Source organism: Nematolebias whitei, chromosome 5, assembly GCF_014905685.2.
Source record: "Nematolebias whitei isolate Nwh7 chromosome 5, NemWhi1, whole genome shotgun sequence".
NCBI classification, from domain to species: domain Eukaryota; kingdom Metazoa; phylum Chordata; class Actinopteri; order Cyprinodontiformes; family Rivulidae; genus Nematolebias; species Nematolebias whitei.
The window spans coordinates 9331629-9348323 of record NC_056502.1 but is presented as its reverse complement, the minus strand read 5'-3'; the positions used below and the strand labels follow the sequence as shown (position 1 = coordinate 9348323).

Below are 16695 nucleotides of genomic sequence, written 5' to 3'. Positions count from 1 at the left end.
GTAAACTGACTCAATTAATCCATTCATAAGATGCAGCTTCAAATTTTGTCTTACCCGTGTAATGACAAATTAATACAAAATATAAATAGTTTTAGATGTAGCACATTGAAAAACCAAAAAAAGCAAACAAAAAACACAATTTTCTTTCACTGAACACAATGCTGAAGATAAAGTTTGTACGTTGTAAACATTAAATGAATAGATTTTATTGTGTAATTACATTTGATATAATAATAATAATAATTAATATGATAGTAAAGACCAGTTTGTCTGCCTCAACCCACTTTTAGTCATGAGTTAATGCACAAAAATATCTTTCTGAAGGTTTGCTTTTCATTTACAGTAAAACTTCTTACTTTACTAGTCTATTTTAAATAAAGGGGAATAAAGTTATGGAGACACGCTCTGGTGTTTAAGAAGCCTTTAATGTGTCGCTCAGAGTTTCACTTCACTCCGTTAAGAGGAACCAAGAATGCAAAACATGTAACATCTGCTCAGGGTGTCAGATCTTATTTAAGGTTCTCGTCTTTTCACACACAGATTTCTTGTCAAGTTGTCGGGAGACAGCAAATCTTTTTGAGAACTGTTTTCTCTTTAGTCGTAGTAGTTTACAGTGAATTTAAAACAGTCATATTGCTTTATTTTATTTTTTTTTAAACACACGCAATAGATGATCATTTTGCATAAATGTGGGGCACAGTTCCTTTGAAATGCAAAAAATATATATATCATAATCAAGTCAACGTGAACTGTTTCCTGCTCTTTATGTAGCACATTTCATGTTAAGAAAATATGTGTTTTATCATTCTTTGCCTGTAGACTTTAGGCTTTTTGACAACAATATGTAAACAAATCAAAATTAATCACAGCCATACTTTCTTAGCTCTGGTCAATTTGCTCCTTCACAGTGGAGTACACAGCTACATCTTCACCTTCAGGCACTTCTTGCACATCGAGTCTCAGCTCCTCTTCCTCTTTGTCCTCATTTGCCTGTGTTTTTTTTTCTTTTAACTTAATTTTTGCATACATGCACTTTGTATCTTCACTCTCTTGTTTCTTCCATTTCGTCCCCGTTGATGTATTTTTCTTCAACATCAACAGTTTAATATCGGAGTACTCTACATCTGACCCTCCAGCTTCAGCCTCTTCAGCTGCTCCAGCTGTTCCTTCAGCCTGGATCTGTTCATATTCCATGACTCGGCCATCATTTGTCTGGAGGTGAAGAATGCAAATAATATTAGTTAAAGTTAAGCTGCAGACAATCTGTTACATATCACAACATAAATTAAATTTAAAGGCTAAATAAAAGGGTTTTTAGACAACCTAAATTAAAACACCAATTTTAATTTGGCCATGGCCTGCAGTTGTGCATTTTAGCCACTAGATGTCGCCAAAGTGACTTAAATGTGCTGAATAAATAAAAACACAAACCATCTCCAGAGTCTCAGTGGTACTTTCTTTAGCCTGCTGTTTTTTCCTGGGGAGACATCTTAAATATAAAATGTCAAACATTAAACTTAATGATAAACCGAAAATAAAATGTTTACCTGTAACAATCACTGTAATGCTATTATTGGCCCAGTGTTTTAATTACCAAATAATTTACTTCTGTCAATCTATCAAAGTATAAATTTACATATTTGGTTGTTTTATAGTTAAAGTTACTCTGTGCAATGTTATAAAGACCGGGGAAAAAAATGATCATAAAGTAAGAAACAAATCATGCACTTGTTTTCTCCCCTCATGTTGAAAGTTATTGTGCCTCTAAAGTCAAAGTTTGTAAGCAAAAATTGTGAACAACTGCCAACAACTATGCATTTTTTAAAAATCTATTTAAAGAGCAAAGTGAATAAAAATAGGACAACAATCACAATGTCTATAGAAAAACTGACAGTTTGGACATATTGGTAGATATTTATGCTTAGGCTTGTTGAGTAAAGTATGCAAATATGTTTTTTAAACAGTCTAAATCAAACTAAATGGGATGCATTTCACCTGTTTTTCATTTTTATTATGTTGTTGAAAATATAACCAAGATGATAAATTGGTTTGGGCACACTACTAAAATCTACTCTTCAAATATTTCACACCAAATTGTGTTGTTGTAGAAAAGCCGACCCTCATCTGGCCTGATCAAATAATAGGCCATTTATTAGCATCATGGACTGGAGATAAATTACAATTGAAGATATAAACTTTCCAAGTGTTAGAGTTTAGAAAACTTAAGAGTCCAGCAGGGGTTTTATCAGACGCTGTGTTTGAATACTGAGCTCAGTCATTATGGTGCTCCACTGCTCTGCTAAAGCTCAATATTTATTACTGACAATTGTCTTAATCTTTCTCTTTTCTTTCACATTTAGCAGATTCATTCTTCAAACAACTCAATTTTATTCTAGTCTGCTTCCGCCATATTTGTTTACCCACACGGGCCTACGAGCAGCCTGACGTAGGTCAGTCGTGTGGTTTAAGCCTCAGATTCAGCCGAGTGCTTTGTTTACTGAACACACACCCGCTTCAAACTGCACTGTTTAATCTGGCTTGGGATAGATTTTTATTTTATGGTTTGCGATGAGCACCTTTTAAGATACACATAATAAATGTCATGCATAAACAAAGATATTCATGAAAAACATGAACCGTTCGGTTACCTGCAGCACAGCATGAACAAACAGAAAATAAGAGCTGAAAGTAACGTTCCAGCCAGGAAGGGAACAGCTGTTCGAAGCTGGGTGACCGTTCTGAACAGTTTGCTGATTCGGCCTACAATAATAAAAAGAAAAAAAGGTTAATAAAACTTGACAGTAGTTCAGAAAGGCTGTTTTAAATTATTTACCAATCTTCAGTTATGTTACCTTCTTCATCCACTTGTTTTATAACGAGAATCTCTTTTGTTTCCCCGTTTTCATTCCCGCTGACACACACAGCTGGACGCCAGCTGTGGTGGGTAACAGTGAGGGTGCTTTTGACAGTGTGATTTGACACTGCAGTATGAAACGAGTACTCGGTTTGGTTCTCTGACAGCAGCCATTTGATGGTGGGTAAAGGAAGCCCCTGACTGATGCACACGCAGGTCAGAACGTCCAACTGAGCCTCACACACCGACTCTTTCAGGATCTGAGGGAGCACTGCACGGAGGCAGGAGAGTAACATCAAAAACACTGAAGAGTAAAGGATGACAGAACCATACAACACTACTTTCTGAACCATTTCCCTTAGAGGGATTTGTAGGTTTCTTGTCATTGCATCAAAATAGAGTTTGAAATTGTGTTTACGTTGAATTAACCACCAAACCTTCCACACGTTCTACTTGTGATTTTATTCTGTCATGGTAAAACATTTCAAGCGCTTGCAATGCTTCTTGGAACATGTACTATTATTATGTTGATATTTATTTTAATCGGTAAAATAAAAACCTAAATTTAATTTAATTAAGTCAGTGCAGGACTGTTGAGGTCACAAATATACTTACAGTAGTAAGCGTAAGCAATACTGTTTTATAACTCCATGTTTTTGTGGGTTGAAAAAAATAAAGTTCAACCAGTATTTTGAAAAGGTGAAATGATGCTGATCTGTGTCTTCTGTTCTTTTATAACGCTTTCTGTCAGTGCTTTAAGAAGCTCTTGTGCACGTGAGAGATCTGGATAATTACAACGCTTGAAGTCCAGACCAAAGTGAATGTTGAATATAAAAATAAAGAAGCTAAATCTTCTAGTTGACAGAACAACAGGTTCAGTAAAATAAGAATAATATGCCCTATTTATAATATTTTCTTCCCAAAAGTTAGATTTCTAAAACATCTAATAAAAATGACAAAAGTCTTGAAGAGCAGCTACGATTCATGCTTACTCTTCACTTTGATGTCGACTTCGTCCATGAGAGTGTTGTCCAGATGTTTCGCTGTACATCTGTACAGTCCACTGTGCTCAGCTGTCACATTATAAACGATGAGTGAAGTTGCTCCGGTGCCGTTTTGTAACGTTGTGTTGAACCGAAGCTCAGTCCAGGTGATGACGGCCCGAGGCCAGCTGTCAACCCTGCAGGCCAGCTGCAGAACCCGACCCTCCGTTACAACCGTCTCTCCGGTAATTTTCAGGCTCCTCCGATCTTTAGGACGAGCTTTAAAACACATTATTTGAAAAGAACTTAAAAGTTTGGACACGTTCATTTATTTATGTTTCATGAAAGCATTATGTTTGGACCTAGTTTTCCACACAACGTTTTGTATTTTAGCTTGTTTTTTGTGAACTAAATGATGACATTCTCTCCGTCATATGTTGTTACTCATCTGAGGTTGTATATACAACTGTTATAATGTCCTAATTCCATAAAATACATTAGAGCAGAAAGAGAGTGTCATAGTTTTAATATTGCTGGTTATTATACTAAATGAAACTAAATGTTTCTGTCAGATTAAAGACTTTAAATCTCTTTAACAAAATCTAACACAGTCAAGTCAGGTCCTCTGGACGGATTCTTCTTTGTTGAAACGTTTTGTCTTTTGTCCAAAAGTCGTCTTCCGTCTGAGGAGCTGCAACAAACTCAGTCTTATAAAAATCACCTTCTCACAGTGGATCAACCAGTTTGCTGGTGACATCCAGAACTATCATGATCTGTTGGTTTTGTTGGACTCAAAGTGCACACAGAACTCAGAAAGCTCAAAGTAACGGTATAAATTAATAATTTACTTAGATAAAAAAAGAAACAAAGGCTGACGTGGCAGCAAAACTTAAACTTGTTAGCACAGAAGAGGGAGAACAGAACACGATGACACAAGGGATACTCGGAACAATAAGGAAACGCACAATACATAGAGCGACTAACGAGAGGTAGAGTTGTGATTTCTGACCCGTGCCCAACCTGACCTGAAGGTCGGGCCAAAATGATGGGCTTGATGGGCGGGTCGGGTCGGTCTCGGGCTTTTGATGAGGTTTTACGAATCGTAGAGCACAAAGAAAACTAAATAGGAATGCACAATATAAAATTGTGCTAATCGACTTGTAGAGGAGGAGGCAGTAAGTTTACATGTTGAGAGGATGAGGAAAGAAATAAAACAGAGGGCAGAAGGTCAAGGTCAAGCTTTCTTTATTGTCATTCGCAGCACATGTGGTGCATGTGGTGGAACGAAATTGTGTACACGGGGTCCCAGTTACATCCAACAAAAGTATAAAATGTAAAAGAAAAACAGTACTAAGATCTAAGATATGAACAAAGAAATGTGCTAAACTAAGAATACACTAAGTACTAATAGTACAGAAACAATACACCGAACAGCAGCACGAAGTTCATCAGACTGTGAAAAGAGAGAGTAGCGCTGGCGCATTGCACAACAATTGTGAATGTGGCCCCGCCCACTCTGCTTTGCTCCTCTTATCACACAGATTAGGATTTGAAATTAACCCACAACAAGTGACATATTGGAACTGGAAAGTATTAAACAAAAGCTAAAAACAGGAGAACTCACTCTACAAAGCCAGAACAGTGCAACCTGCTGATGTGTCAGGCTCAGGTCTGACTGGCCAGCTGAAAGAGGTAAAACAAACTCTCCCATTAAGTTCCCGATGGATCACCAGATCATCGGCTGCGTGTGTCCACTGACTGGAGGTTGAAAGGTAAAAAACTGTCCCCTTCTTTCAATACTGTTATTGTTAGTGTCACTCAGCCTTCTGTGAATAGCAAGCAGCCACCAGGGCATTAACTATTATTAGGCTGATGGTCCTCCTTTATCACGTGAACAGCTAGTTCTGGCTGTCACCAGCAAACTGGTTGATCCACTACGAGCAGTTGCTGTTTATGAGGCTGAGACGAGCTGGTCTGGGAACCTCAGTGCTCACCTCCTTCTACTGGTGTGCAGTGGAGAGCATCCTGTGCTCCAGCATCAACGTGTGGCATGGAGGCTGCACAGCTGCAGAAAGAAAAGCTCTGCAGAGAGTGGTGAAGGCTGCACAGAAGACTGTTGGAGTCAGTCTCCCCAAGATCACAGACATCTACACCTCCAGATGCAGGAAGAGAGCCACCTGCATCAAGAAGGACCCCACTCACCCAGCACACACACTTTTTGCCCCACTCCCCTCAGGAAGGAGGTTGAGGAGCATTAAGTGTAGAACCATTAGACTGAGGAACAGCTTCTACCCTGAGGCTGTTAGACTCATGAATATCTAACCAGAATAATCACTGGGAAATATCACATCATGTTGCTGCTGATCTGTTTCATGTTGCTGCTGATCTGTTTCATGTTGCTGCTGATCTGTTTCATGTTGCTGTGTTCATGCGTGCTCATCTGCTCACACAGACTCATGTTCGTGCTGCTGTTCGACATATTGTTTTTATGCTATTTGTGTTTAGCGTATTTTTAGTTAATGTTTTTCTTAGTTCATATCTTAGATCTTATTACTGTTTTTCTTTTACATTTTATTGTTGGATGTAACTGGGACCCTGTGTACACAATTTCGTTCCACCACATGTACCACATGAGGTGCGAATGACAAATAAAGAAACTCTGACTTATTGCAGCTCCTCAGACTGAAGAAGTCTTCTGGATAAAAGACAAAACGTTTCAAGAAGAAGAATCCGTCCAGAGGACCTGACTTAAGTTTGTTAGATATTTTCCTGGATTAATGAGCATGAATCAGGATGCTCTTTTATAAAATTGTATGTTTTAAAGCTCATAATGTTAGGTGGTTGTTACTATTTAAAGACAAAAAAGAAGGATATCTTAAAGCCAACCATTTAAAAAGAGAAAATAAAACTTTTTTTTTTAAATATTTAAGTACGATTGTTAGGTTTACTTACAGATCACACTTATGTTAACGTCTTGAGTCAGGGCGGTCAAGTAGTGTGCTGTGCAGAAATATAGTCCAGAGTCTTCTACAGTCACATTGTGAATAACTAAACTAGATGATCCAGAGTCAGGTCCAGCTTGAGTTATCAGAGAGTTGCCATGTTTAGTCCACATGACGATCGATGGAGGGAAGCTGTCAACAGTGCAGGTCAGGTTCACGGTACCACCTTCCTTAACTGTTGTACGTCCACAAACCTTTAGCTTCCTCACATCTTTAAAAACAGACGTCAGAATGAGCTCAAACTAATATCAGGCTATAGGAAAACACGAGAAAACAATATGCATGAGAACACTTTACAGCCTTACATTTTACTTGTACATCCACTTCTTGAGTCAGGGTGCTGTTCAGGTGTTCTGTTGAACAGACGTACCGTCCAGAATGTTCTGCTGTCGTGTTGGGAATAAAAAGCGTGGCCGCTCCAGTACCGTTGGTCACGGTTGAGTTGAAGCCAAGTTTGGTCCAGGTGATAAAAGATGGAGGCAAACTGTCCAAGCTGCAGGTCAGATTGAGAGAACGGCCCTCCGTTACGTCCTTCTCTCCAGTGATTTGAAGTTTCTTCTTGACTTTAAGACAGGATTTAAACAGAATTTGTAAGTAACCACTTGCATTGTTGTAAACACAACGTGCCGTCTCAGAATATGCATGTAAAATATTCATGCAACACGAATTTAACATGGGGGCATGGTCAGCGAGTGATTCTCATTTTAACTTACTTATCACAGTAATTTTAACGTCCTGTGTCAGGCTGCTCGGATGTTCCACTGCACAGGAATACTGTCCCGCGTTCTCTACTGTCACGTTGTGAATGATGAGAGCAGGTCCCGTTTCTGTGCTCAGGGTTTTGTTGATGCCTTGTTTGGTCCACTTGGTGACAGATGGAGGGAAACTCTCAGCAGTGCAGGTCAGATTCAGAGCATCGCCCTCCACAAGTGATGCTTCGCCACTGATTTCTGGCTTCTTCACATCTTTTAAGACAGGTGTTTGAAAAGGTTAAAATATGTTATTAAAATGTTTTTTCTCATGTCCAACTTCTAGATTATTTTAACCATTTTCTCTGTTCACATGATTTTACCGATGACTCTTTAGTCCCATCAGTCTAAATTGTTGAACGTGTGTCTCCCTCTGCTGGCAGCAGTAGGTAATTGCACAAACATATTCTACATGCATGAAAGAACAGATACTCGCATGCACAGGTTGTGAAAGTGTGACTGTTTGGATCAGATTGTGCAGCTTTGTTTCAGTGTATTAAGTTGAACTCACTTAACAGAAAATAAAAACAAACTTTTAGCATTATACGACAGATTTAAGGACTTGTCCTTGTCACTGGCGTTTCAACTTTCTTTACAGCTTCCAAGAAAATCTGTTAATAACTCTGAATTTACCAAGCACCTCACAGTCTTAAAAAAAAAAAGAGTCCAATGATCGCTTTTAAAATTAAGGCAAAACCTTTACAAATTCCCTACAATGCAAAAACGAGTTGCAAACAGGACATTGAGTTTGGAAAACACTCCGCAAAGGAAAAGAAAGTTCAGTAAAACAACATCTGGTTATTTGTAATAGGTAAAAAGCTTTAGGCTACAATTCCAAGCATAAAATTAATTTCATGATATAATCCCTCCAGATGCATGACTTGTTGTTCCTGTTGAGTCAGAACTTTAACAGTAAGTGTAATAAATAAATAAAAATAAAGCACATTTACTCACAGGTTACATTCAGAGTCACTGTCACTTCTGCAGATGTGCGGTTTGAGCAGGTGACCTGACAGCTGAGCGCAGTGCCATGATGTTCAGCTGAAGGGTTAAATATCAGAGCTGAGTTTGAGCTCTGAATTTCTGTCTTATTTCCTGCAATGGAAGAGCTATTTTCTCCTGGATGGACCCAGATCCAGGTGAACTCGGGGTTAGATTGAGGACCAGAGCAGGAATCGGGAGCTTTACAGGTCAGAGTGGCCTCCTTTCCTTCTGTCAGAGGAGGAATCGTTAATGTGGGCTTTGCTCTCAGACCTGCAGAGCATGCAAACACACAGCAGTGAGACCTTCTGACATAGAACATTATTATACAAAGGTATAAATCTAATATTCTTCTATTTATGGTAAACATTTTAAAGAGGTAAACAGAGTGTGGGTTATCTAAGTGTTGTTGAGCTTATTGTCTAAAATCCTGGATGATTCTGTTCTATTTTTTGTCAAATCCGTTTCATAAACGTGCTGTTTGGATGCTGCTCGATTTATCAACATCTTCAGAGTCACTCTGAGTATTATGCCTTTAGAAGTTCAGGAATATTTCATTTTTGTAACAACCTGCAGTTTGTACCTGAGCTGGAGCTGATGTCCGTCGCTGTGAAGAGCAGAGCCGTCCAGATGAGAAGAAACATTCTGACTCGGTGAACTAGAGGTCCGGTCACTTTCTGATCAACAGTAAAAACTGCAGTAAATATACAGGAGGTCTGGCTGATGGAACGGAATGAGGAACTGCTTCTCAGCTGTGAACACAGATGTTAACACAGGATGTTACTTGTTCATATAATGTATACTGATGTTCATTTTGACTTCTGCAGTCGAGTTAAGAAAAGCTTCTCAGAGGAACATATCTGGAGCTTTTGTTCTTTTGTTGACTAATATCAGCCGCTACATTTGTTTTACTCAACAGACAATGCCCAGTGTTTGAAAAATGTCCAGAAAAAACACTTTAACTGTTTAATTCAAGTTAAAATTATATTTATCAGTAAAAAAAAACAAAAAAACGAATAAAAACTTTTGCGTGTTATGTTTTACCTGGATTCTTTTTCTTCTGCAGTTTTCTTTCTTTAGGTCCACTTTTTGACACGGACAGTTTTTCTCTTCACTTTACTTCCTCTTCCTTCTTTTTGTGTGCGTGACTCTGCAACATTTGCAACATAACGTTGCTGCAGTTTTAACCAAGATGCTAACAGTATAGCATAATGCTAACATAACACTAAAAGATCCTGGTGCATGCTCAATAATCCAGGTAGAAAGATCTAAAGAAGTTAAGTCAGGACCTCTAGACGGATTCTTCTTGTTGAAACGTTTCATCTTTTATCCAGAAGACTTCTTCAGTCTGAGGAGCTGCAGCAATATTGTTCAGCTGATGGTCCTCCTTTTGCTTGTGACCAACAAGTTTGGATCTCACCAGCAAACTGGTTGATCCACTGAGAAGGTGCTGCTTATGTAAGATTGAGTTTGTTGCAGCTCCTCAGACTGAAGAAGTCTTCTGGATAAAACATGAAACGTTTCAACGAGAACAATCCATCCAGAGGACCTGACTTAACGTTTTTAGATAATGCTAAAAGGATAAACTAATTATTTGTTGTTGTTTATAGAAAAAAAAGGCAAGTGGAGTTTCTCTCTCACACGCAGTAACATGAGTAATGTGGTCATTTTGAGAAACCAAAGATCCTGTTTGCTCTACGGGTGATGTTGGCGATACATGAGAGTTTGAGTTATAAACTTATTTTCTATGGTTTTGTTTTAATTTTCTCTGTGCATTATGTTTACTGCTAAAAGTAAACTGTGAAAAGCACTATAGGCATTATTAGATGAATAATTATGGTTGAAGAAATTCAAATAAATAATTTTCTGTCGTTCTAAAAACGAGTTGTGAATCAAAACGGAAGCATCTTTAATCATTCTGTTTTAAACCGGTCACCTTCATGCAGGAACTTTGTGCAAACATGGAGCTGATGTTCTTTCCATTAGCACAGCGTTTATTTAACAGCTTCACGGTTTTTCTTACAAAAAGGGGAAGTAACTTTACAAACATAACTTCAGACTTCAAACCAATGATACATTAAAACAGCATTTCTTTACACGGAAATGAAAATGCATCCAAACAACTGGTCATTATAACTAATCCAACACAGAAACTATACAACACAGAGTCCAAATATTGTCAAATCAAAATACTTTAACAGTTAACTCTTTTCAGTTGTTCTGTATTTTTGCAAAAAAAGTCGTTAGACTGTGGACCACAGGCTATGCAGCTTATTTCATATACTCTATTACATTTTTGAACCATATATTTAAATCTCCTGCCTGTCACATTCAGTGAGTCTGTTTGGTGCTGCCCACACATCTGTGATCCGCTCGGATCTTCTGACGTGAGGTTCTGTGGAGAGATTGTTGACAAGTGATATCTACTTGTAGATATCACTTTGAACATCAGTTTGGAGAAATTGAGTCCATTTCTGATCATAATGAAGAGCTAACAGCTTCTCTGAGCAGGGACAAGACTAAAGTTGATTGCTGCTGTCTTAAAAAAGACCTGAAACCTCCAAAAAGCTATCGTGCCATACTCCCATGAAAGCTATTTTAGTAGCTTGCTCAGTGCTGTCAGTTTTGTATGACATGTTTATTTATATATGTCTATAGTTATTTGCAAGTGGCAGCAGCTAGCTAAAGCATGCCTCTGCATAACCCTCTATGAAGTTTTTGAAACTGGGAGTTATTATGACAACCTACTTTGGTCCCGTTCTCACTTGGACTAACTGGCAGTTTGCAGTCCAGTTAGAAATAAACTCTGTTTTTTCAAACTGAGGTTGTTTAAAGAGCCGTCTAAAATAAGTACGATAATAAATAGCCATAACCTGGCCACAGAACCCCACTTCAAATGATCTGAACTTAATGTCATTAAACTCTCTTGTCAGTAAGTCAAAGCTTGACCTTTACATTCTATGCACATGAAATTCTTGTAAAAAAATTTAATATCTGAGTAAATCCCACTGCAGAGTCAACATGACACAAATCTATAAGCAAAGCTAATTTCAGGTCAAACTGACCACACTGTGATTAAAAACTCACAGGACTGTCAGATATAAGTAAAATCCACACCTTCCTATCTTCTTGAGTCCTCCCCCATTGTGTTTTATAGATGTACATTAGTCCCTTGTTGCTTCACGGTTTGACTTTTGCAGACTCGCTATATCGCGGTTTGTCATTGCACATTAACATATATGTTAAAAAAATGTACAGGACCCATGATTGGTACAGCACTGGAAAAAGTACAGTATACAGTAAAAAGTTACCATAAAAATAAAATACTTCTGAGAGGTGCCAGCATTTTGTAGTTTTTTCCTCAATAAGCCTACACTGTATCCCAACTCATAATGACTACATTTCCCAGAAGCCAACAGGGCCCCGCCCAGAAGCTCTGTTTCCTTCTGCTGAAATACTAGAAGGAAAGTTTTGATCTGATCGGAAAAAGTTTGGCACTTATTAAAGTGACGTCAGCACCCACCATATGCAGAGAATCACATGGAACCCACCAAACCGGAGCAGAACTGGAGCAGAACCAGATCTCCAGACCCATCGGTGAGTCTTGAGAGCTGGTAGCCAGCCCATGAGGACTTCCGAACAGGGACTTTCCACCGTAGGTCCGGGGCTGTTTCTGGAGCCCATCAGGACTTTTTGCATCCAGACTCAGACTCAGTCGATCACCTCCCTTCAAGCGCGATCCAACCGACTGTCTGCCCCCCCCCCCCCCCCCCCCAAATGTGCTTTGGTGCTCAAGGGCTGCACTTAACTGGACCAGAACCGGACCCCCAGACTCAGCAGTAAACCTGAGAGCTTTTAGCTGGCCCACAAGGACTTCCAAACAGGACGCGTGCCGACGAAGGTCCGGCGCTCCATTTGGAGCCCATCAGGATTTTTTTCATCTCTTTCAAACGGCCCATGCGGACCTCCTGCACTGGTTAGTAAAATTTAGTAGCTACATATACAGTACTGTACGTTGTTAAAATTACGTAAGAGTTTAGAACATTGCAAGAGTGTGGGAAGGGCTTCTAAAGCCTTAATATATATATAAATACTAAAATAATTATAATGTCGCTACTTCACAGATTTTCACTTACGGGGGGTGTTGGAACCTAACACCCGCAATAAACAAGGGGCTACTGTATTTATTCATTATATGTGACAAAACCCTTTTTCATGAACACAATGGTTTCTCTTATCTTTTTCCCTGATTAAACTTAAACAATGCAGGAAAAAAAGTATATTTTTACGTATCATCAATGCACATATTTCAGTTCTCCATTAGTTCGTCTACACTGGAGTACAGAGGCACATCCTCCCTCACCCCCACCTCAGCCAACAGGTTCTGTTTTACCTCCTCATCCTCTTCCATTAACACCTCCATCCCATCACTGCCCTCCAACATTTCACTGTCCTCTTCATTGTTGTCTTGACTCTCCTTGGTTTCTCCTTTTTTTTATCTCAGCGTATTCAGTCTCTGTGGCGTCCTGTCTCTTTTCCACATCAGAAGGATTCCTCTCTTTCATTACAGAAAAGTCAATGTCAGAGTACACAGTCTCTGCTGGTTCCATATCAGTATAAGTAACGTCAGAGAACACAGTCTCTGTTGGTGGCTCATTCGTCTCAGCTGCTAACTGCCCATCAGAATCAGCACCTCCTTCTGCTGCTTCTTCGTTCTGGATCTGGTCATCCTGGAAGTCCTGGATCCCATCCTCCTCTTGCAGGTGTTCTGTATTCTGCTGTTGGTTATAGTTTAAGCAAAACAAGAAAAAAAAGTTGAACGTGTTAAAACCAAATAAAGAAAATAATCTTTGTCATTAACAACACAGTCCATGCTCAATAATCCAGGTATACAATCCAACAATTTTCAGTCAGGTCATCTGGACAGTTTTTTTGTTTTTGTTTTTTGTGTTGAAACGTTCCACCTTCCATACAGAAGGTGTCATCAGTCAAGGAAACACACAACAAAACTGATCCCCCAATCAGCTTACTCCAAAGTGGAACAAAACAGTTATGTTGGTGCTAAGATGGTTTCAGCACAAAAAAAGAAACTGTCCAGATGACCTGACTGAAAATTGATGGATTGTATACTTGGATTATTGAGCATGGACTTTGTTGGTTTTGAACCAGTTTGACATGACTGTCGACGAGGGAGAGGGCCGACATCAGAGGAGGGGGCGTGCCAAAGAGACCGTCTTAGCACCAACATAACTGGTTTGTTCCACTGTGGAGTTGGTTTGATTGTAGCTGAGAGTGGACTCCAACACAAAGTACTGTCAAATCAATGGCAGTCCCTATCAAAGTTTCTCCAGATCTTTCTGGTGTTATGACTCCTTTGTCTTGTGCAGCTTCAGTGTAGAGACGTACTAGTCTCAAATGCTTTTAGGCCTCTATTTCAGCTGTTCAAATACTTCTGCTGAGGCATGCTGAGTAGTATCAGGCAATGGCATTGTGCATTTTAATGCACATGTGTTTATTGTAAAAACAAAAAAACTGCCTTTTCTTTCATTAAGATTGTTATTAGCTGCTTCATAAACAGTGAAATGATAAATACCTTAGAAAACAACTCAATGGTCACCAGGTCCATATCTTCATCCTGACATCTTGACTTTATTCTGTTTCTATGAACAAGTTCAAGAACATGAGAATAACATGCAATTAAAAATAGTGTAGATGAACATATATCTGTGATATATTATCCATAAATTAAACGGATTCATTCATTTTTCTGGACTGAATAATATCGTGCATTGAAATTAAATGTGACGTGAGACGTTAATTTTCTTTTACCCATCAAATGAATGCGGTCATTTATTAACAGAATCAAAGTTTAACATCACACATTTACATTAATTTGGCAAATTGATTTCAACAACAGCTTAATTAATTAGCTTTACAGTCAGGAAAACCATACGGCCATGATTTCCCTGCTTCACAACAGACATTTCTGAAAATATCTGGAATGATTTCTAGCAAGATAGAAGAGTTTAAAGATGGAAATGAAGTTTAAATTGAGAGAGATGGGTGAGGGAATTTGTCTGTTATAACCAGAACAACACGCTCCTTCTGGACCCAGCTTAACCAACGGTACACTTTGCGGTTGAAGATCGACTCTTTTACCTTTGCAGACGATAGTTCGGCCTCGGTGTAGAGTTCTCTTCAAACGCTTTCCAGCGTCTCCGTAAGGATAGTAGGGAACCGTTCGGAGTCGTGAGGTCATCCCAGAACAGACTTCTTCATAGTTCCTCTGAACTTCTCTCGTTCAGCTTAGTTGCTGTGGTTCTCCAGCATTCTGAACTCTGTATTCTCTCTCCGCACACTGGATTCTCTATTCCAGCATACTCCCACACTCTCACAGCGTTCTCCCAGCGTTCTACCTTGAACTAGGAAGTGTTGAACCCTTTAAGGAGTTCTGTTTCCGATTCATTTTCAGAACTTCCTGATTGGTCGATCGACCGAACAGGGGGTGGTTTTAGTGATGTAAGAGGTTATTAAAAGTCAAGGAAAAAGATTAAGTTTGTTTAAGAACAGATAGAAAATGTTTTGAAGGACCCAGACTTCGTGGAGTCAATTATCTCATATCTGTCTGAAAAAGTTAAACATGACATTTCTTTCCAGTAAACTTGTAGTTGACCGAAACTTGACCTTTGACCAACTTACACTGGTGTTTCAGACAGAAGATCAAGAAAAATGAATAATTACTCTGTAACAGACCTTAACTTGATTTCTACTTTGAATGAGGATTAAAAATTCATTAATACTGTTTCACAGTTGATTTAAAATGAGTAGTTCACTTCAACATTTAAAATGGTTTGAACTAACACACTTTGATTATCAAGACATTTGTAAGATAGTAATGATAATAGAAAAACAGAGTGTTCTTTCAATTGATCAGTGCAGGACACTTAGAAAGTCTCTGGGTGGACTTAATTTTGTGTTTCTGGACTCAAATCAATGAAATACAGTTCTTGTCCCAGGAAGGCCCTCAAGGTCAGGATTTGACCTGAGGCTTAGTTCACTACAATAGCGATAGGAATAAAAAAAGGTTGTTAATAAATAACATTACTTTTAAAATATTGACACTTAATTTTGATTTTACAATCACATGCTTTTCTGCTTGTTTTACATGTGTTACCTAAATTGTGCAAATAAGTTTACAACTGAATTTTATTCAACGTTTCTGATCAGTTAATTAGAGTTTCACTTCTGCTGCTTCACAGTTTAAATATTCTTCCTAAATCAGAAGAAATAAAACAAGAAAAGATGTAGAAACTCAAACTTAGACACAGAACCAAAACTGGATTGTCCAGGAGAGGTCATAACCTTTTCACTGATGTGACTCAGCATGTACAAAACTTACAGAGAAATAATAAAATAAAATTTAAGGTACCTGTGACATCTGATGACACAACAAGCAACGATGGAGAAAAGTAACATTCCAACCAGAACTCCAGCTCCAAACACAATCAAAAAGGTTTTGTGATCTCCCGACATTTTTTTCAAGAAACTTGTGAAAAATGAATAACCTGAAGGACAATCATATTCATGTTAAATACAGCAGAATTAAAAACATTTCTATGGATGTAATATTTTCATTGTGAACACTTACTTGATTTTTGTGACTTATTCGAGATGGGGAGATAATTTTTTGTTTTATTAGCATTATTTATGCTGACACACTCAACAGTGTTCTTGTTGGGATCTCTTAGAGACACACTCATGATGCTTTTGACCGAGTGGTTTGATGCACAAATGATTAAAGTGTAGTTAAAGTTTTCCTTCAACGGCGGCCATGAGATGCTGGTTGAAGAAAACCCCTCACTGATGCACTCACAGGTAACGGACTCTGACTGATAAACACATTCTGAGCCAGTTAAGATCCTTGCAGAATTGGTATTTGCAGAGAAAACATACTGCAGAGTCAAACCTGAAAAAATACGTCCATGTTAATAAAGTTACATTTTAAATAGAGACAACTAATTGTTGTACAGATTGACACTTCTTTGTCTCGATAAGGATGAACGTGAAGTGTATACATACATATACATATACATATATACATATATATACATATACATATATACATA

General features: G+C 38.4%; 1 protein-coding gene across 1 annotated transcript; it reads right to left on the bottom strand.

Annotated features, from left to right (window-relative positions):
* Positions 1 to 879: 879 nt before the first annotated feature.
* On the bottom strand, positions 880 to 8891 carry LOC119409662 (sialic acid-binding Ig-like lectin 10). Its single transcript, XM_037676563.1, has 9 exons — positions 8543 to 8891; positions 7553 to 7804; positions 7145 to 7402; positions 6790 to 7050; positions 3847 to 4104; positions 2853 to 3125; positions 2649 to 2760; positions 1432 to 1489; positions 880 to 1263 (listed from the first exon to the last, which is right to left on the bottom strand). The coding sequence occupies exons 1-9, from the start codon at positions 8889 to 8891 to the stop codon at positions 880 to 882; spliced, it is 2205 nt and encodes a 734-aa protein (XP_037532491.1).
* Between the last annotated feature and the right edge of the window lie 7804 nt (positions 8892 to 16695).

Excerpts from the sequence above, each read along its gene's own strand:
- LOC119409662 (XM_037676563.1), bottom strand. The coding sequence starts at position 8,891 with ATGTTCTATGTCAGAAGGTCTCACTGCTGTGTGTTTGCATGCTCTGCA. Across the intron at positions 7,805-8,542 it reads AGTGACTCTGAATGTAACCT|ATGTGAAGAAGCCAGAAATC; the intron begins GTGAGTAAATGT and ends CTGTCTTAAAAG. Across the intron at positions 7,051-7,144 it reads AGTGGATGTACAAGTAAAAT|ATGTGAGGAAGCTAAAGGTT; the intron begins GTAAGGCTGTAA and ends CTGTTTTTAAAG.